Here is a 22,491-nt window from a genome sequence, read left to right on the forward strand (position 1 = left end):
GATTTTATCCATTAGTTGAATCACATAGTCCTCATGAAACAACCTTCACCAGTGCTAGAGTTACACCTCAGAATTAATTCCTGTTGGAGATAAGAATAACAATGGGCTTCCCACATTCAGAATTATGTGGAATTTATTTCCTCAATTTCACTGTATTTGACTCCTTTGAAGTTAAATCTAAGCTTTTTTTTTGTCTACCTTCAAAAGAAAAATGAACAAGGTTTTGAATTTATTTTGAAAAATTGAAGGCAGTAGTAATATTTAAGTTTACATCATGCACTTTTGAGTTTGTGAATATGCTATAAAATAATGACTTCTGTATAAATAATTTATTCAACTTGTTATCGAGGAATGTTTTATTTTATTTTTATTAATGTGAGTTAAACTGAAAATAGTTTTTTTCCTAAAAACAGATGGGAAAAAATCTGTTTCAAATACTTGTGTTTTATGGGTAGTAATATTTTTAGAGAAAGTAATTTAATATAAAAATTAAGATGGCTTCAAAATAATAGATTTCTTTTCTGAATACTATGGTAGAAATGTTCCATGATGCATTCATTGATGTGAAAGAAGAATAGATTTTCTCTGCTACTATTTTAAACTGGACTTGGTAGAACAGAAAAATAAAACACCGTGTTTCCTTGGAATTTACTGCATAAGGTCCTAGTTCAATGAAAACTTTATGAGGAACAGTGGAAGAAAAAGAGAAACAGAAATGTTTTTTTTAAGGTGGTGTTACCCAGGTGACACTGGTAAAACATGTTCTTCTTGGTAGATCCCTTGGGGTGCATTAGGGTGAAACGACACTGAATGATCTCTGTTTGTAAATATATATATATATGGTTTATTTTAGAACCATTTGGTTGTGTTTGGTTACAAAGGAAAGCACGTAGGGAACCATTTTGGCTATTCATGTCTGTAGTAATAAAGCAATATGAAAGCATAAAAATATCACCTATGAAAATGCAGCAGGGAAAAGAAAGAAAGAGAAATATAACTACCCACAGAGCTCACAGTGAGATTTGTTTGCTGCAGTGGAGTTTACCATTGGTCAAAGTGATGGTCTTGATCCATAGGGGGTGGGGGAAGAAACCCACGAAACACAAAGTCCCATGGGTTAAAATGGGACGCCCAGGCACCTTCCCCATGTGGAGGGAAGTTTTGCACTGTCTCTTGCAACACACCCTGGCTCTGCTGCAGCATTTTTAGATCATCTGCAGTCATCTGGTGGACAGCCTCAGGAATGGGTCTGGGGCACTGCAGGGTCTGTGGTGGTTTGTGGCACCTTCCAAGACACGGCAGCGGCCCCTCAGCACATGGAGCCAGCGATGCCCCATCAGACCCTCCGTGGGGAGAGGGGACAGTGTCACCCCGAGCAGGGGACAGTGACCATGAGAAAGAGAACCAAGCTGGACTGCAGGGCTTGGGCTTCCCCCTCAGGGCTGCAGACCTGACCTCAGCAAACGAGTCTGGGGGCTGTGGCTTCCCCTGCTGAGCCCAGCCAGAGCTGCTTTTCAACACAGCCACGGGGAAAGGCTGCCCTTGTGGGTACACCCTTCTCCAGGCTCATTTGCTTCTTCTTAGACTTAAGATAACAGGACAATAGGCCCATATTTATCTTGTCTCAAGTCCCCATCTGCCAGCTTAACTCACAGCCCATTTCTAGTCAGGAGACATGTTCTGGGAGGGATTTGGCTTCGGTGGTCACAGATGAGCAGTTTGCTACAGTGGACAGAGGTCCATCCTTTGGTGATTTTAACAGTGTTTAAGCTATTAACCCTAATATTTCATTCTCACAGGGGTTCACACCATTATTGTGTATATCCTACTTTTGCTCTTTGTACTGAGAAAGCAAGAGGAGCAAAGAGGGAACAAGGGTTTTTGTCTTGCTCTAGAAGCAGACAAGAAAATGTGTGCTTATTCTGCCAGTGTGCCTGAGAGGTGCAGCCTTCAACAGTCTGTAACCTTCAGATGAGAAATGTGCTTCCACAGGGGCAGAGCAGTGCTGCCATGGGAAGCAGTCCCCCAGCATGACTTCTCCTTCTGCTCAAAGCCCTCCACAGCCTGTGGTGGCATCCCACAGTAAGGAATCCTGTCTAGCACTGCTGGGATCCCTACTGAGGGACCAGCATTGCCTGGGTCTCAGCAGAGCATTTGCTCTGCTGTCTGCATAGCAGCTGGCCACCAGGGATTTCAGCTGGGAATCTGCTGGAAGTGTGGCACACAGTACTGCACAGCCACTCACTCTCTTCTTTGAACTTGTTCAGTAAAAATGACTGCCCCAGTATCTGCTGTTACATCTGAGTATCTTTTAGTCACCAAACCGAGGTCTAGTCTGGTGTCTGGCTAGGGTACAGAGTTTTGGCTGTGTTTATCAGCTGTAGGGCTGAAAGCCAAGGAATACAACCATTGGAACCAGCTCTAAACAGGAAGATATGAAGCCCAAATAACGTGTGACTCTCTTCTACCGTTCAGACATCATCCATTGTTGTTTTCAACAGTACCTTTTGATTCAGAAGAAGTGCTCTGGATTGGGTCTTGCTGGCATGTCTTGTGCATCATGTGGACAGATACTGTTCAGAGGTGCATCAGAACATAAATCTGAAGACTATGGAGAGAGAATAGACATATCTGGAGGCTGCCACATTTTAAATACAGATTTTTTTTTTTTTAATTTACATCTACTAATCAGTTGCCTATTTTAAGCATAAAAAATGCCCCTCATTTTTCTTTTAGCCATCTGCCCTGATACTCTTAAAATACTTTTATTGCTTCACATTCTTTATTCATTATTAATTGTTCAGTATTATTGACACAAATTTAAACAGCTGAAGTACTGAAGTTTGGTTAAGAATACATGTGTGGATGGTTTCTATGGTAGCCTATTTCACAGTCCCTCTTTCAATACCTCCTAAAGTAAGACTGTAGATTTAGAAAATCCATTTTTAAATATTTCCTGAGATTTAGTAGCAATGGCTAACAACTTCACCAATCCTTTTAAAATGTTCTATTAAATAGGCATTATACAGTGGCTGGCTTCCTATATTTGAATAAAATATAAAAAGCAAATAATAATATTAGTGGTTTTTGAGTTGAAAATTATTATTGCAAGCATTGCTTAACCTTTCAAGGTACACTATGGTGTGTTTACAACTTAAGAGTGTTCTTCAGCTCTATATGGTAATAAGTACAAGCTGCATAACAGAAGTCATCCATAACAGTTTATTTATAATGTTAATAAAATCAAATGGTAAAAAAGCAAGTTCTTTTGTTGATAGCAGAAATGTTGTCCTTTACAATAGAAGTGGTGTGCTTCCAGGATTTCTGGAGGTAAATTTGAATTATGCACAATACAAATAGATATTTTGGCATCACAATTAAACAAATCATCCCAAATCTCACTTAATAATATTTCCACTGATGATCCAATCCATTGAGCCATCAGCAGGAATAACAAATTTGCTAATACTGGACAAAAATTCATCTGCAATGTCTCCCTGTTTAGCATAGATACCCATGCCAACTAACTACTATGCAAATAGTTCTGTAACTATATTATCTATCTTGAAGAGCTGCAAAAATCAGACATTTCCCAGAAAATACTTTGTTCATCCAAAGACAGTAAGAAATTATTTTCTAATTAAGCTTTTCTAGTAGTAGAAACCATTTTGCATGTAATTAGGTGAGCTTTTTATTTTATTAGTAACATTGAAAGTTTCTGTCTGGATCTCATTAGCTGGTGATTTTTATAAATCTGTGTGGAAACATCAATGTTCATGCATACATGAGTCTCTCAACATGATGCCCTTATGTATATCTTCATTATTCAGATCATTCTCTTGTGCACATGTATTCCTTTTTGTGTAAAACCTATTCTTTACAGTTGTAAAAAAGATTTATGGGGGTGCAAACAACTATGTGCCATAGGAATCAAAGTCTAAATGGACAAAAGAGGAAAAAAGCTTGTCATGATCTTTTAGTTTATATCTTTCCCTGAAAGAGTGAAAATCCATGAAAAAGAACAGTGACTGTCTAAAGCATGTACAAAAGAAAAATCTTGGACTCTATTAATTATTTATTAGTTCAAGGAGTTCCTAGTTAACCAAATTAAAACCCCAGACTGTGTACACCACAATCTACCACTCATTAATCATCAGAGTTTCAAAGTTTTGTTCTCAAATGTTTCTTTGTGGCAGTTTGCTGCTTTCTTTCATATCTCTCTGGAAGGCTGATATGGAGTTTTCATTTTCTAATAAGTATCAAAGATATTGGGATATATTGCTGGTGTATTTGCTAAGACATTAACACGTTTTATTAATAATATCCTAATGTCTTCAGGAGTTTCCTGGCTGGTACTAATTTTTGCCCTAAAAAAATAGCAACCTACCAACCAAACAAAACACAAAAACTCTTGAGGAAATAACATGGAATCCAAAATTATTCATACCTGATTTTCCTTCTTTTCATCTTTTCCACTTTTTGAGCATTGAAAATCAGATTCCTTTAGGGACTTAGCTAACCCCTGTAAGGTATGTACTTCCAAATGCTAGAACAGCCATTTCACAATTTGGTATTTTCCAGGAATGATGAAGAATATAATTTAAGTGTTTAAGATACCTGCATTAGCAAGAACTTTTTTGATTTTTTTACAAGTATTTCCTGCAGTCATCCATGCTTAACTTTACACAAAGTATTCACACTTCTCTGTTATTAGATATTATCTTTGAAGTTTATTGTTAACATTTTGAGGACTACGATTGGCAAAGATAATGAAAAAGGAGTTATTTTATTTGCTCAAATGCTGTATTGGCAATGAAACTTGGATATCTGGCTTAATACTGGGTCAGAGTTCTTTTCAAAAGAAAGTACCCTGCAGACTTCATGGGAATCCACCAAGTGCAGGAAAGTGACCCAACTGATGCCACCCTGGCAATGTCACATGGCCTTGAAGAGGGAACACACAGTGTAGCAGTGCCTAACACAGGACAAGGGCACAAAGTGCAAAATTCAAATCCTTGCCCTGGGAAAAGGTAAATCTGGATATGCCACAGTTCAAAGAAAAGTCTCCAAGTATCTGTTTCAGTGCACAGCTGTTGTGCTGCATTTCTTCTCTGGGTGCTTCTTGCTGGTTCCAGTGGTCCTCCCATAATTAGCCAAATAAATAAAAAAATATGTAATGTTCCTACCCACAGTCTTTAGCTGGAACTACTGTCATTTGCATCTCTCAGTTTAACTTCTCTGTTCAGCTCCAATATGACTTTATTTTACAGTGCATAAATTATCTTAGGGCTGTTCACTGTCTGTCACATTGCACAAAACCAAGAGAACAAATAGAAAACCCAGGCTGTGTTTAATCAGAGGCTCCTGTCTGCACATTGAATCTAAAAATAATTTTTAAAAGGTATTTGAAAAGGATGTATGCATCTGGAATCTAATAATCATGCTAACCACCAGGCAGGAGCTTATCTAACTTACCTAATGCATGTGTCTCAAGTTTGGAAATAATGAAGATCTAAAGAAACATTCAAAGAATGCATATTCCATAAAGGACACTCTTATCTGCTCCTATGTGCATTATAAAGTCTCAAATTTGGGAATTTGTTGTTTCAGTTCTACACCATAAAATAAAACATATTTGTCCTAAGAATTATGTGGTGCTGTAAAATGTGTGCACTACAACCCAGGGCACAGTCCCTTAAGACTCCTGTTCAGTCTTATGTTTTGCTTCTTCAGCAAAAATCAAAACATATCCAACAATGTCATGAATCCCAAATTGTAATACAAACTGCGAAAACCATGGGTGAGGTTTTTATTTTCTTTTTAAAGGTTTCTTTTGATGTGAATCAGATTCTCCACCTAATTTCAGTACACAGTAGCTCGAGCCATGTAGTTCATCTGTTATTTCTGCTACTCTCAGTGAATGCTAATTATGCACAGGGAATGCAAGACTTCCTTTCTAGTTCACATGAATTAAGCACCCAGACATGAAGCTTTTAGCTCTGTGATGAAGTATGGCTAACTGCTTTTCACTTTCTTCTAAAACTTGATCAGAAAATCCAGTCAATAGTAAAAACACACTGCTTCTTCAAAACAGCATCTGATTTTTTCACTCTGTGTACAGGTAACTTTGCAAATGATGCTGCAGTCTCAGAGCTCAGCAGCTGCTAAATGCCTGCTTTCACAGAATGACTGAGGCTGGGAGGGACCTCTGGGGATCATCTTGTCCAGCCTTTTGCTAAAGCAGATTCACCTACACCAGGCTGCACTTCCCTGTGTCCAGGCACGTTTTGGATGTCTTCAGAGGAGCCTCTCTGGGCAGCCTGTTCCACTGCTCTGTCTCCCTCACAGCAAAGAAGTTTTTCTTCATATTCAGATGGAACTTCCTGAGTTTCAGTCTGTGCCTGTTGCCTCTTGCCCTGTCACTGAACAGCTCTGACCCCACCCTCTCAAGGCCTGCCCTTAAGATATTTTTATGCATTGATGAGATCCTGTCTCAGCTGTGCTCTTGCCTCACTGTAGAACATTCAGCATCTTTGCTAAATTTGGATTTATTAACACCCAGATCTTCTTCAGGAACGCATTTGCCAAATAATAATGCAGTTTGAAACTATTACTCCTGAAAAACATTTTCAGGAATCTGGAATTCATTCCTTTGCTTCTGCAGCTTTTTTTTTTTTTTTTAATAGGAATACATCAGAGAAATTGCTGGTATTGTGCACTTGGAAAAGGGAAACACTTTTATGTTTCATGACCATTGGCAAGAAGGGATTTATGCCGTTGTGGTTTATGTTGTTGTTATGAGAATTGTCATAAACACTTGAAGATTCTGGCTTTGTAATATGCCTAAAATCACTTTACTTGAAAATTATGTTTATTATTCCCTTCAGCTGGAAATTCAGTAGATCAAGACAAATGCAGTGCTTCTCTGCTTAATGCAGTTGGTGATTTGACAAGATAGGTATAATTTCCCATACATGTCAGTTCCTCACAGTAATAGTGTTCCAGAGTAATTTGGCAAACAAACAAAAGACCTAATTAAGTATTGTTGAATTTTTCTAAGGCACAGTGTATACAAGGTCATACCAAGGGCTCAGTTGAAGTTTATTAAAGATTAGCAGTCTGTTTCTGCAGGAGGGATCCCTCCAGCTACTGTAATGTATGACAGCCTGGCAGACCATGTTCCACAACAAGCTGTTGTACAGAGCAGAGTTACAGAACAAATTCTCAGTAGAATGTCTAATAAAAGGGCTTCATATATTAAAGGCATTTTTCTCTTTGCATTTTGTTACATTTGGAACAGATAAGCAAAACCAGATATTATTCACTTCCATACATTTGGAAAATTACTCTAGAAGTAGGTCATTGTGCAAGAAGGACTAGGTCATTCCCCTGCTCTTCTTTTACACTGTAAATCCTTGTGGCAAAAACACACCTTTGCTTTTAAAATTACCTCATGCAGTAGGAACCAATCTGTGAATCCAAATATAAATCAGCTAAATATGTGTGAAGATGTTTGGATAGTGGTATGCCAGGTTTGCCTTTAACTTACCAAAAAAAAGTAAAAATTTAAATATTTATAACATGCCTGTAAGCTTGGAACATTGAAACCTGTGAGCCCAGTCTGTGAGTTGGTATGGGACCATGCAGGGAAATAAAGCCTTTACTTCTAATTTCCTGACCATCATATAGACTCCACAAGGACATGACTTTTAACCTTGAGATGCTTCTAAAGACAGTAAAATACAGATTATTTGCTGCAAGGATGAAGTGTTCTTTAAAATATGTCTAAAGTACTGAGTGAGTCTTTCCTGTCACCATTCTGGGAGTTTTAACTAATATTCATATTCTTATGCTGACAAATAAATTTGCCTCTTTTTCTTTTCCATAACTACATGGAGTGAGCAAAAAAAAAAAGAAAAAAAATTGAGGGAGCACCTTTCCTGCTTTTGAAAGTAGCAGAACTGGACAGAGAGAGAGACTGACTGTGAAGAGAGACTGTGAAGACTCAGTGCCTCTAAGTAGTAGAAATATGTTCCAAGTCAGGCTGTGCACTTTGCTCCCAAATAAGCACTAAAATGTTATAATTATGTAATTGAATACTGAGATTAAAAATAGACATAAATTCCAAGCTCTTCTCCTGCCTCTACAAACTGGTGCAGAGCTTTCCAACCCTGGAACTCTTCTATAATCAATAATTCTATCCTTTTTTACTAATAAAGGCAATCTGGACTGAATCTGGTCACATAAACTGACCATTTTTCCAATCTGCACTAGGAGTCAACATAAAAGTTCCATTTATTTATTGTTCCCCATGCTCATAAAAACAGTATTTCAAAAATAGTTTATTGCTATTAAATTAACACACTCCTTTTTTAAAAAAATAGAAGTGAAGATTTCTTATGTGTCTAAGCACCTGCCCTCAGGTACCTTAAACTCATTTAAAAGAAAAATATTCTTCCAGATGCTATTTATGTAAACAGCCCTTAATTCCTCTCCTGGGATATAGCACACATAAGCATGGAAAGCCTGGACTCAAATATGGCAAATCACCATAATTCCCCTGTAGAAGAGAAGAAACCAGCTGCAAAGGCAAAGGGTCTTTTTAAAACATATTAATAATGAAAAGATATAGCACATACCTTAAATATCTCTAAAATGTACCAACTATTCATCTTAAAGTTAAAAAATCTAAACAAAATAACTGCTCTCTGAATGACCTTAATATGTGTTTTGAGAGGAGATTGTTTGGTGAATGATGCAAGAAGTGGTTATAAAATCAAGGAAGGTCAATACCAGTCCAGATTTTGTAGACCAAGGTCCTGCAATTTCTAAGGCACCTACAGCTTGTGTGACAGCACTTGCACGACTGAACTGGTCATGGTTCCTTGTCAGCTTCTCATTTTGTGGCTTCACCCGCACCTATAAATTGCATTTGTCAGAAATATGCATAGAGCAAATACCCCTTGTTGGTTTTGGTCCTGAAATATCTAAAAGTATAATATCCTTTCATTATGGAATTCAGAGATAATTTTTTCATAGGTTACCTTGGTAACAAAATTGTAACTGAGTTCTTTTTTCCATTTTGCATTAATAAAGGGCTAAATATTATAAGCAGCAGCAACTGTGTCCTATTAAGGCTTGATGCTGCATAACAAAAGAAGTGTTTCTGTAGAAATCTGGGGTCCTTTGTTTTAAGTCTTGAATCACCATAAGTTTTAGGCCTGCTTATCTGTCTATATGGAGGCAGTTAAACTCAAAATCTAATAAGTGTAGCTCTGGGTTAAAGGCAAGGAAAGAATTTTCTTGTGGTCTGTAAGATTCCTATATATAGATCTCATGTTCAGACCTTGGTGGGTGTTTAAGATGCTCCAGTAGCTGTGTCCAACTCTGTAAATATGCACATTACAAAGTCTGTGGTGCTTACAGAAAACTCTAAAGGATGGCAGAAGTACTCTTAGCAACAACTCAGTTCCTCCAGGGTGAAGGACTAAAAGAGGCAATAACCATGGGTTATTCCATTAGCCAGGGAGCTGCTTTAACCATTTCCAAGAGCTCAGGTCCTCCAGCCTGAGGAAATGAGAGCAGATGCAGGAAGGAAATGGGACTCAGCAGGATTTTATCAAGAGCAATACAGTTCTTCTGGGGATGGAAGCTGCTGTAGCTGGGGTAAGAGTCACCCTGAATTCAAGCAGCTATTGATCATGGTTTGCTCCTTTCTCCATTTTTTTGTGGGAAGTGACTACATGATCTTTTTTAGGTCTGCAGCCTCAGTACACAGTGCAGTGCAGGGCTCTTGGAGCTGACCCCCTGAGCAGTATTAGAGGATGGAACCATCCAAGTGACAGTGTATCCTGGGGTGACTTTATGATGCTTTTATCCCCAAACATCTGTTCTGTTTATGCTAGATGTTAAGTTCTGCACCTTTAAGACTAGTTCTGAGAGTGAAGGGGGAGAGAGTGCAGAGTTTGTTATCAGAAAACCCTTAACCAAGGCACGGTGTTATCTCCTGCTGTTGTCTAAGCAGATTAGACAGAATATTTAATTAATAGTTAATTAATGCAAGACATGCAAAAGGTATTATCATATCTGAAAAAAGCATGACTCAGTAATATAAGGGCAGAAGGATTAGGTCTTTAGCTTCCAACTTAAGAGAGGGATTCAGGACCTGAAATTTAGTCCATTACAGTTTTCTACATGAGTTGAACAAAGACTGTTATCAAAGCAGAGAAAGACAGGAATAACCAAGTCTGTTGTTGGACCTCCTGTGAGACTTTGCCATCATCCATCGTGAATGACTGCTGAATATACAGGTGTTTAAAACAAACCAGGGTGTATTAACACTAAATAGTATAAAATCATTAAAAATTTATATTGTGAGGGAGCTCTTTATATAATTTGGTCCAAATTTTCATTCAAAGCAGGGCTAACATTTTATGTAACTAGTATTTTTTCTTGATTGATACACTAGTAATCTAAGCTTGTCTACATTAAAAATATATTGAAGAAACAGTAAACTAGAGATACTCATCTAATATGTGAGCTTCCTCCCTGTGCTGTGTCTGGAATAGCCTTGATTTGCCAGTGTTTTGTGAGGAAGATACAGTTTCTGTCAATATTCTTTGATAGTGAAAAGTTTCTCAGGAGAGAGCATGCAGAACAAACATCTGATGTCTGTGCTGTTGGCAGAGCTCTCTGGAGCTCAGGGGCAAGCCAGGATCCCTGTGCTCCAACAGAATTCTCACAAAGGGCTGGAGATCTTTAGGGGTGCTGCTGCATCCCCAGACATCAGATAATCCGTGGGAAATTAATTCAGCATGCTTATGGACAATCCAAGTGTCTGAGGGCTTTAACAATACCATCCCCAAAACACAAAATCAACAACAAAATCACAGAGTGGGTCAGGTTGGAGGCGACCACAGCGGGGCATCTGTTCCAACCTCCCTGCTCCAGCAGTGTCATCCCAGAGCACATGGCCCGGGATTGCATCCAAATGGCTCTGAAATATCTCCCAGGAGAGAGACTCCCCATCCTCTCTGGACAACCCATTCCAGTGCTTGGTCACTGCAGAGTGAAGTTCTTCCAAATGTTCCGATGGAACTGTGCATCAGACACTGCCTCATGTCCTGGCGGCTGGCACCCCTGAGCAGAGCCTGGCTTTGTCCTCTGGGCATCCCCTCTTTAGATACTAATGCACATTAATGAGGTTCCCTCTCAACTGTCTTCTCTCAAGGCTGAACAGCCCCAACTCCCTCAGCCTTTCCTCAACAGAGGGATTCTCAATCCCCCAATTATCCTTGTCACCCTCCACTGTATCCACTTCAAGAGCACCCCATCTTCCTTCTACTGAGGAGCCCAGAATTGCACTCAGTACTCCAGATGAACAGAGTACTCTAGAAAATAGTATGAGAATTCCCAGAAATTAACCAGTTTTAGTTGTAAATGTTGAGGTGGGAAGGGAATTGGAGAAAATGAGGGAAGGGTCTGATAGATTTATCAAAATATATTGCCCATGTTAAGTACTGAAATATTGTCTTGACAGTCTCATCCAGTCTTTGCCATGGACTTCAGGCTGTGTTTGAGGAGAAAAAGGTCTCAAAGACAGGGAATGGAGTTAACCTAACACTGTGATGTCTCTGTGTCTTCAAGTAACAGAAAGGAGGTTGGACATGTTTCTAGACACTTCCCAGTGTCAACAGGCTTTAAACCAAGCCTACAAGTGTGATGTAATCAGAACAGTATTGATAAATAATTGATTAAGATGTTTCAAACACCCTGAAACTGAGGGGAAGGAAAAATCCATTTCCAAATGGAATTTTAAGACTTAATTAGTGGTTTCAGTCAAATCAGGGATAACCTGACCGCAATAAACTGGACCATTAGGAAATCAGTCAGTTTCAGACTCTTCCCTGCTCACATCCCAACTTCTGCTAGCTAAGCCAAGTCACTTGTCAGGCTGTGTAATATTATCTGTCAGCTTTTACAGAGTTCTGTCATCCAGGGATGACAATAGAGGCAATAACTAAATGTAAACACCTGTGCAGCTTGACAGCATGGTTAGCAGGTGATTTTAATCCCACGGGCCCTAAAACCATTGTCAAGTCCACTTATGGCACTGAAACAAGCAATGTGAATATAACCCTTACAGAGGTACTTACAGAACTATTATTTTGTGTTCTAAATAAATGTTTTAAATATCACAAAGCAGATTAATTGTAAAAAAGACTTTGCTTTGTGTTACCTCTGAATTCCTGATGTCACTAAGGATCTTTCTAGTAATGTAAAAATGACAGCAGTATGATAGTTTTTCATTAGTGAGAATAAATATAGATCCAAATACTATCTGGCACAATCTTGAACATACATCTCACATACCTCTGTCAGCAAATAGAGCTAGATTGCTTTGAAAGCATCCTCACAAGGAAGATGTGCTATGTTAGATGTTGTGTAAGTGGTTTACTTTGTGACTTTTCCAAAGCTTTCAAAAAGATCATACTGCATTTAGGCCATGTGCTTGACTGTGTGTCTTTCATCTTACTAATAGGCACCACAAGGCCACATAAGGAGGGGGAAGTCCCTGGTGTGGACTATATTTTCATCACTGTTGAAGATTTTATGGAATTGGAGAAAAGTGGTGCTCTCCTAGAAAGCGGAACATATGAAGGTAAGCAGGCTTTTACTGCTAAATTTGTATCATGTTTCCATTGTACTGTTTTCTCATTTGATGGAATTGCTCTGCTCTATCCTGTTACAAATATGTCATTGCTACTGCTATCAGAAATTTGTGAAGAGCCATATGGCCATTATGAAAATATTTCCATATGTAAAAGCTAAATTCAGATGAGTTCATTGTAATTTTAGTATATTATAGTGGTTAAGAGAAACATGGTACTACATTGCATTTACAGGACAGAAACACTAGTCCTTTACACCAAATACTCAAGGGCATTTCCACAGAATTTCAGCAAACAGCTGCTTTTCTAACATAGGGCAAACACATTCTATAGCAGAAATCAAGTGTGAGGCTGACACTTTTCCATTGTCCATCTATACCAGAAGCTGAAACCTCACTACTTAAGTAACAGAGGAAGAATTTTCTATGTCATGTCTTATGGGCTTTGTAAATTATTGAAAAGAACTCAGTAATTTTGTAATGTGGCAGAGGGATAGGGGCTCTCCTAATGGCTGTATCAGAAGTTCTGTCTATGGGGCAAAGAGCCAGCAGCTTACTGCATGACTCTGCTTCCCAGGAGAACCACTGATTCATCTGATTTTAAACCTTTTCCAAAACACAGCTGTCCTGAAAGTGAAACTGTTGTGGAGAGGTGGGCAGTTACATCACAGGGTATTTTAATAAAACCAAAATAATGATACACTAAACCAGGTGTTTCTTGCAAATATACTAGTATTTAAAGTAACTGGGTAATACATAATGGTTTTTTACTGCAATATTCAGAGGGAACACAGTTTATAGAAAAAATATGACCCATATATATGGGAATACCTGTGTGATTAGAGCCATTTTACGGAAATCAGCCCCATATTTTCACCTAGTAGCAAAAAAAGCAATAAAGACCTTTTTGTCCTTACTTTGTCCCTGCCAAGAAAAGCATTTGAAGATAAATAAGAAGCTATTCACCCCAAAAAAATCATTAGCTGTGTTATAAATAGCAGCAAAGAAGGTTATTTTTTCCCACCTAATCAGCACAAAGTACCCATTGTCCAGTAAATAAATTTTCACTAAGAGTTATATCGATACAGAACTTGTAACAAAGATTTCTGTTAAAGAAGGTCAAATAAAGAAAAGTATGTCATTTTTTAGGTTTCTACTTTTTTCACCACTCTCTGACATGTAATGATACAAGTTACCTAAACATTAATACCACCCTACAATTTCACTTTTATCACAGGTTAATTTAACAACAAGCATTTCTTGAAGTGTCTTTTTGTTACCTTACGTGTTTGAAAGGAACATTAGAGGAGCTTAAATGGAGCACAAGTCTGTCATTGCTTGACCATGTAATTTCATTAGTTTGCAGCAAGTTTGTAGAGATTGAACTGCTATGTTAAATTAATTCACAGTGCTCTTCTGTCCCTCGAGGGATACTGAGATGTGTCTTTTAATACCAGCTACAAGAGCTGAGTGGTCAGCAAGGTGAAATATTGGTTGAGGAAGTCTGCATAACTCCTGAAACCAGCTGAGGACCCAGCTGAGGAGAGGTCCAAAGTCGTGCCTGTACAACATCTGCCATGTCATTTGCTTATCACAGGTGACAAGTTCACTGAAGCCAAGAAATCAGAAACTGAACTTACAGCTAACTAAACTCAACAGACTGATTCTGCCCAAATCCTGTCTTTGATTCCCAGGTTTTCTAATCACCAGATGCACATTCTGACAAAAAACAGATAATATATTATCTGCCTATACCTTATGGCAAAAAATAGGTAACACATGAGAAAATATAGCCATTTTACAGATGCTATTTCTCCTATTCCCATGCAGTCTTTTGGATATGACCATACAAATTTACACCTCCACAGTTTCCTGGTTAATTCTTGACTGTTATGCCTTCTTTGGGGAAGAATTTTATTAATCATTCTGTCACAAGTTCTCTCCTGAGCACATTCGGACTTCAATGATTAAGTTTACTGGTAAAAATTATACAAACCAGACCAAAGAAATTTTCCATTTCCCTCATGAGGAGATGATTTTTGAGTTTTTGGATAGATCAAGCAACATATTTGATCATACATACTCTGGGAGATAAATTTTTCCCTATCAAGACTGGTTTTTATACTTATGAAACAAATCACTCTTCTTTTTAATTGTTCTCAATATTAATAAATTGGTTTAAATATTTATTTAATTTTTTGTTTTAAGAAAACCATTCTGTATTTAGCTAAGTTTCTATGTAGGGTAGCTGAGTCAGTCTATGCTGATTATCTAACCCCAACCACTGTGAACCAGTTCATCTCTACCAGAATAATGTTTTAAAGAAGGGATTTCTCATTCAGTTGAGATAAAAATTCAGACTGTATACCTGTGTTGCTTTTGATCACTTTTTGACATGAAGGTTCATTTCAGTCAATTTACTTTCTACTGTGTGAATTCCAAAGAATCAGGAACATCCAGGTAAGGCAGAGGAGAAGGAGGTCAAGTGCAGACTTACCTGACAGTTTGTTTGTATTTTTTATTATAGAATCTGGTATTGTTGGGAGGAGGATATTTTCTTATAGTAATGACAAAACCAGTAAAACAATCAGAAATATTGTGTTCTATTGCAGTAAATAAAAGTTTTGATTCCGACTTGGACAGGATACAATCTAAAAGTGAAAGCAAAATATATTCTTGGAAAGGCAGAGTTACATAGTTCTTTTTTTTTTCCTTGAAGCACACTTTTTTTTTTAGTTTCAAAATAGGTTTTTAAGTTATAAATTCTTTAGAATTAAAAATAGGATACTCTGTGACCTCCTTACTGCTTTAGGCTTTGGATATACCTGTTCTTTGTCTACTGCTTTTGTGACAGCTGTGAATGACTGTAGTATTCCAAAGGACTGTAGAAAAGCAATAGTGTGTTCAGGATAAAAACTCTACAAATATCTTTTTTTAGCAGCTTTGCAAATGTGCAAGTATTCATTTAAGTAGGACTAAATGCATTATTATTTTGACCTTTTTTACTTATGTGTTTTTGAGCAACTGCTGATAAGAAAGCTATCTTTATAGATATTAATTATTTTAAGCATACATAATGTTACATACACAGTTGCTATGCATTGCAGTTTAGCTGTGGCCAAGTTTCCTGTCAGTCTAGGCAATATTATCAATGCAGAAGAAGAGAAAGAACACAAGTGTGACAGTGATCACAGGGGTCTTAGGATGAGGGAAGAGATGAGAAAGTTGACTCCATGTTCAGAAGGCTGATTTATTATTTTATGAAATATATATTATTAAAAACTATACTAAAAGAATAGAAGAGGATTTAATCAGAAGGCTTAGCTAAGAATAGAAAAGGAATCAATAACAAAGGTTTGTCTCTGACCGAGACAGTCTGGACAGCTGGACTGTGATTGGCCATTAATTAGAAACAACCACATGAGACCAATCCCAGATTGGCAGGGGAGGTTTGCCTGAAACACATCAAACATTTATTTCAAGGTCTCTGCAATAATAACATAACCAAAACCTAAAGGTTTCACTTTGTTTGCTTTTTAGTAGAATTTCAATTTACTGTACTGATTTAAAAAATTCTGAATTGGCTCCAAATGATAACTTCATAATCCAACACATTTATTTAGATGACATAATCTTGGTTCTGTAACCAGAGGAGGTGTTCCTGTGCAGAATGAAAGCCACTGCCATGCAGCCTCATGTAACACAGGAAGACATGCTCCAGCAACATAACCCACATTCCTTTCCTTATTTCTGGCATGAAGATGGAAGATGGTCCTTGAATTGACACAATGTGCCAATGTATAATATGCAGAATAGCAAAATCTGTGATAAACAGACAAATTGTGTGTCTCTGTGTGTGTACAGGATTTTACAACTTCTCTGGTAGGAGGTTTGGCTCAGCACACTGTCATCTCTCCAATGTGTCAAAACTTGCATGGAGATTTCATGGGTCACCCATATCAAATGTTGCTCCCACCTCCTTATTAGATCAGCAAAATTCTCAACCAGTGCAGCGTAGCAGTAGAATTAAAATCTACTTCAACTGTATTTTGCTTAAGAGTGTAAACACTCATTAACAGGAATGTAACAGCTTCAATGTTTCCAAAACCCAGATATGTTAAGGCACATGATTGAAGGTTATAGTAAGGCATCATTACAAAGTGTTAAAAATGTAAGAGTTTAAGTGCAATACATGCTATGGATAGAATTGCCTCTTAAAAGTGACATATGTAGAGGCAGTACCAGAAATAAGAAGAGATGTTGAGTGTATAAATACTGTAAGAAAAGGAAACATGGTTGTTGGCAATCCATAAGGATAGAAATGTATTCCAAATACATTAAAGCAAGAGGTATTTTAGCAACGTGGAGCTCTATAACAACTGAAAACATGAAAAAGCCTGTTCATAACGGTTAGATGTGGCAAAAACAAGAACATAAACTATATCAACCAGTACACTTACCAATAATGCACTAAGTAGAACTCCTTTTTTCTATCAAATTTTTGTTTTCATCAGAATATCTCCATAATAAATGTTTTTTAAAACACTTCTTATTTGCTTTTAATATAATAATCCTTAATTTATTCCATGAAAAGCAATTCTTTTAGTTAAATAATTTTGTGCCATTCATTTTTTCAAAAATCCACTTTTTATTATTGGAATTGTCTAAAATTCATTCACTGGTGAAACTTCCAAGAACACTGAAGCTATTTAACCACTTACATGATTATGGACTCTCTTTGGCCCCACTGAATTCCATGGTAAATTTCCAGCTGGGTTAAATGAAAACAGAATTTCACCTCTGTTTTTTTCACTGATGGAGTATTATTTGGCAGAAGGGTGAGAGTTAGCTGGGATTTCCCTAACAATCCAGAAATCTGTAATTATTAAATCTTTAAAAAACAGATTGAATACACCCCATGGGTGAAACCTTAGTGTTTTGCATTACTTGATTATTCAAGGAGAAAGCTTCCAGTTGTTGTAGGCACAGGTTTAAGGGGTCAGCATTAGAATGAGCTCCATTGGGGAGGAGAATGTGGGTCACAGCCAAGGTCTTGCCTGTGTCTCTTCCAACAGATGGCACATAAGCAACACTGGGAGGTGCTCTGATTCCATTCACCTGGAGACAGTCCCCATGCTGACTCCTTGAGAAGACATTGTTTTACAGAGGCTTTCATTTCTTCTTTCAAGCCAAATTTAGCCTAAAATGATCAAAACCCTTCTGATCAGCTAACAGATTTTCAATTAACATTTCATTTTAATATCTGTAAATTTTAAAAATGAGTTAAGGACTGTTCCATGTAGGCAATGGAGATTTTAATTACTGTATTGTGGTGATAATGGTTTTATAAAGTGCTGGTGTTTGATTCCAGTAGTTTTAATTCCGTTCTTCCTTGTAAAAATTGTAAGGTATTCAAAATTCCACCCACTTACTGAGTGCAGTGTTCCCTTGTGTGCAGGACATCCTGAGCACTCCACAGCAGATGGATACAAAAGAAAATTAATCAACATGAAGATAATAAATTGTACCCTCCTAAGACCTAAGCGCAGTAGTTAATGAAATATTCTGATTTAAAATGGAAAACAAAGCATTCATGAGGATAGATGCATAGAGATAAAAATAGTAGTCCTTCAAAAGCCATGTCTTTTAACAGCAGAAAGTGTTTTCAAGGGCGTAGAAGAATGAGAAGAGATAATTGATAGTAAAAATCATATTCCTGTTGAAAGTGCCTCTTGAAGAGGTAGATCTCATACTAATATGATGTCAGCAATTCACCCCCCTATTCAGAGAACTGTGGATATTTCATATTCATTTCATATTCATTTCATATTCATGCAACTGTGGATATTTCAACACAGGTCAGCAAATAGGAGAAGAAATCTTAGATACAGTCAGTGACTTCTTGATCTGATTGGGTTCTTGTGCCTGTTCTTTATTATTAAGATTTTATGGACTTTGTTGTGTTTCCTCTCTTACTCTTAGGCCAGAGGCAGGAGTTGGATTTCATCAATAAATATGAAATGCAAGGAATGAAAATGGTCAGAAGCTCCAAAATGTAATGGCAATGAATATATCAACATGTATGATAGTTTGAAAATAAATAAATAATTATGAAATGCAAGGAAAGTAAATGGTCAAAAGCTCCAAAATATAATAGCAATGAATATATCAACATGTATGATATTTTAAAAATTCATTTTAAGTCATAAAACATCATATCTACTTTTAAAAAATAAAATTTAAGTATTTTGTCATTTTCTCAGGGAAGTGATAAGGAAGGAATCAAAATTGAATACATATAATTTCCTTTATGTATGAAAAAGCAGCTGCTCTTAAAAATTATACTTTTGCATTAAGGGTGACTTTCATAATTTCTACAATGCCTCTTTAAACTCTGAAAGGTTGGAGTAGTGTTGCATATTGTATACTTTGTGTTTGTTCTGAGGCTGCATAAATGCTCATTATTTTGATAATTGATATTCCTGGTGTGTGGTTAGCAACAAGGTTCATGGTTAGAAGGTCCTGCCCTGTGGGGCCAAGGCAGGTCATCATCCTCCACAGCACTGGTGATACTACTGGGAAGCTTAATGATCCCTGAGCCTGCAGATCATGTCAATAGACAGATACTATTATTTCCTAAAAGTTTAAGACATGGTCAGTTTTGATGTACTGCAAGAATGCAACCAATAAGGAAAGATAATATCCAGGTGTACATCATAATGAAGCATTAAAAAATGTCACCTGGGGACTACATGTGTCAGTATAGGTCAAGCCCATTCCCACAGGCATCCAGGAAATAGAAGCTTAAGGACTATGGTTTGATGCATGAAATTCAGAGTGGGGACATTCAGCCTTTAAACAGACAGGATACTCATCCAAAGATTTGAGGATGAGGATTCCTCCTGTGTACTTCCAGAGGAATCCAGCTGCCTTCCCCACAGCTTCTGAAAGGGTTCAACTGAAAGAAAACCAGCAGTCCTTGGAGTTCTCTCTGTCTCCAGGAGCATCAGTCAGCTCCACCCCCTGCCCAGCAGAGAGCCATGGACACACCTGATCTGTGTGTGAGTTGAGGAGGCTGAGTGGATGTGCTTGTCTGAGCCTCAGTGCAGTCAGCATCTCAGCTGAGTTCCCTGCCCGGCCTGCCAGACAGCTGGGCTGCCAAGGCAGAGGGTTCTCGGAGGCCAGAGCACTTTCTGGCTATTCCAGTGTGCTGGCAGGGGCTCCTCCTGAGTCAATGCCCAGCACCCCTTTCAATCATGTGTGTCAGGCACAAGGTCACAGACACTCACCTGTGGCTTGGTAGAGCCCATAATTGCTGGCTGGGGCTGCACAGTTCAACAGAGGCTGCACAGACATTCAGTTCATCTGATTTGGGATTTGTTGAGATTCTGTGACTGCTGCTAGCAGAAACTTAGCTCAGTTATTGGCTCGTAATTTTCCCAAGTGTCACCATCATTTACTTTGGAAAAATCCCTTCTCCAGGATTTCTTCTCCTGGGAAGCTGAGAAGCCTCAGAGAAAAAGGAAAACAATAATTATCTGATTGCTTCTCCTGTGTTTTGCTGCTTTGGAATGTGGTATGGGGATTGCTTCTCCAACATTGATCACAATTAAGTGAATTGGTTTTACTTAATGACCAATCACAGCCAGCTGTGTCAGGGCTCTGGAGAGTCACAGGTTTTTCATTAGTATCTTGTTAAACCTTCTGTAAGTATCCTTTTTCTATTCTTTAGTATGGTTTTAGTACAGCATTCTTTAATATAATATAATACCGTAAAGTAATAAATTAGCCTTTTAAGAACGTGGAGTCAGATTCATCAGTTCCTTCCCTTCATCCGGGGCACCCTGAAATTACCACACCCAAGGAAATCAGAAGGATGTATGTTCACCAGGCAGACAACAGTCTTCTTTGCTCAGGTGTGTTCCCAGGATGTAGAGCACCACCAGGTACAACAAATTACAGAGGTCTGAGTGCTCCAGAAACCTGGTCTGTTCAAACAGGCTCGCTGAAACAACTGTCAACATACTTGATTTTGCAGCAAAACTAGATCAGCACCAAGAGGATCTCAACTGCAGGAAAATCAAGAAATTTTGCTTTCATGCCTTTTCCCAAGCTGGGTTGACCTTGTATCAGCTCAGCCCAAGACTTCAGCCCTAATCTTTAGAATTCTGTAAAGTTACTACCAGAAAACTATTAACAAACTCAAGTGTCCAGGCAAAAGTAATGCAAATTACCAGAGAGCTGTAGGGAATAAATTTAGAGAACTCATCAGATAGGTCTTTGTTGAGTAATGATTGAGAAGCTCAGAGAATTTAAAATGTGTGAACCCTATGGATGAATAAAGATAATTCGAAGTTTGGCAAATAAGTAACCAGGGCTAATGTGATGAAGCTGGAAAAGATTAACATTTCAATTTAATATTGGGGGGGAAAATTCTCATACCATGTGATTTAAAACCTGAAATAACCTCCAGAGGTGTAGATAAAAGTTTCATCTCTTAGAAATTTTAAAAGTAGTTATTAGTAGAAATATTCCTGCACTAGTAGAAGGATTAATTAAAGGCTGTAGTATAGTATTGTATGCTTCAGTATAGTATGTACTGGTGCTGTCTGACACATTATGTTTTGATTGTGGAGGGTTTTTATAAAACAGGTCACAACCTGTTCATGTTTGCATTTGAGTTACATTTCTAAGTGAATTTTGCCTGCAGTACATATAGTGTAGCTTTAGTTTAAATGCAAACAGGGTTAGGAAAAAAAACATCAAACTGTACAGCCTGACCTATCAGGTTATCGCACTGATAAGCCACATATACCTGTAGGTATTACAAAAGAATTTAGCATTCAAATTGCAAATCATTATGATGTGCTCTGAGGAAACATTTATCTACATTGCTCAGTTACAGAGGTCTCCATTTTTCAGTACATTACTGGAAAGACACAGTATTTGTTGTATCCAGTTTACATGTATTTCTCATGTTGTTATATTTTTGTGAAGCTACTCTAGATTTTACATCCTCTTGGATACTCCACATTCATATTTCAGATATTCCTCAATATTAATCTTCACATCACCTTCCTGTATCAAATAGTACTCTGCTAAATACCATAAACTGCAGTCCAAAAGGTGTTTGGGAGGTTCTTCTGAAAACAAATGGAGAAAATCCCCTTTCTGTTTCTCCCAGTCTCAGAATTTTCAAAAAATATTGAAGCCATTGTATTTTCTGAACTCAAGGTACACTGAAGCTTCCACAATACATTTCTATTAATACTTTTCTATGAATCAAAAGATTATGGTTTTTTTCTCAGTACATTCCCTAAATCCTTCTTGCCTTTTTTGAAGACTAAAAAGTGTATTCTCTAATCTTGGTTCTCTTGATCACAATTTTTCAAACCTGATAGAGAATGGCCCCAAAACAACCACAAGCCAGTTTCCTGGCATTTTCAGGTGCATCCTATCCAGTCCTATGGGCTTACAGGTGTTTTGCACATTAACTGACCTAATTAGTACCTAATTGGGTCCTTCTGTACCATGCTAGTACCTCTTTCTGCCATCCTTTGGTCCTAAGCAAAGGCCTAAGTGGCCTGGGAGGGAGCAGCAGACTTTGCCAGTAAAGGCTGAGGAAATTAAGGTATTGAGTTTTTCCCTCCTCTAGGTTATCCTTTCTTACAATCTCCATCTCTTGGTCACCCATCACACTGTCACATGTTCTCCCCAGTCTTCCTTTAGTTGCTGCTGCGGCTCTAGAAACCTCTCCTGTTGCTATTGATGTGCTTTTAGCAATTTCAATTCCACCTTTTCTTAGCCTTCCTGATTCTGCC

The 22,491-nt window shown here is 37.8% G+C and overlaps 1 protein-coding gene across 3 annotated transcripts in view; it reads left to right on the forward strand.

The window, feature by feature from the left end:
* MAGI2 (membrane associated guanylate kinase, WW and PDZ domain containing 2) overlaps window positions 1–22,491 on the forward strand; it is a gene marked incomplete at both ends in the record, with an annotated part of 698,114 nt that overhangs the window by 396,159 nt on the left and 279,464 nt on the right. For all 3 annotated transcript variants that reach the window (XM_084205311.1, XM_084205312.1, XM_084205313.1), the window contains one exon: window positions 12,542–12,661. In XM_084205311.1, the coding sequence (XP_084061437.1) occupies window positions 12,542–12,661 (120 nt within the window). The remainder of the gene's footprint in view (window positions 1–12,541; window positions 12,662–22,491) is intronic.

This window comes from Fringilla coelebs (assembly GCF_963513975.1).
Source record: "Fringilla coelebs genome assembly, chromosome: 5".
Lineage (NCBI taxonomy): Eukaryota > Metazoa > Chordata > Aves > Passeriformes > Fringillidae > Fringilla > Fringilla coelebs.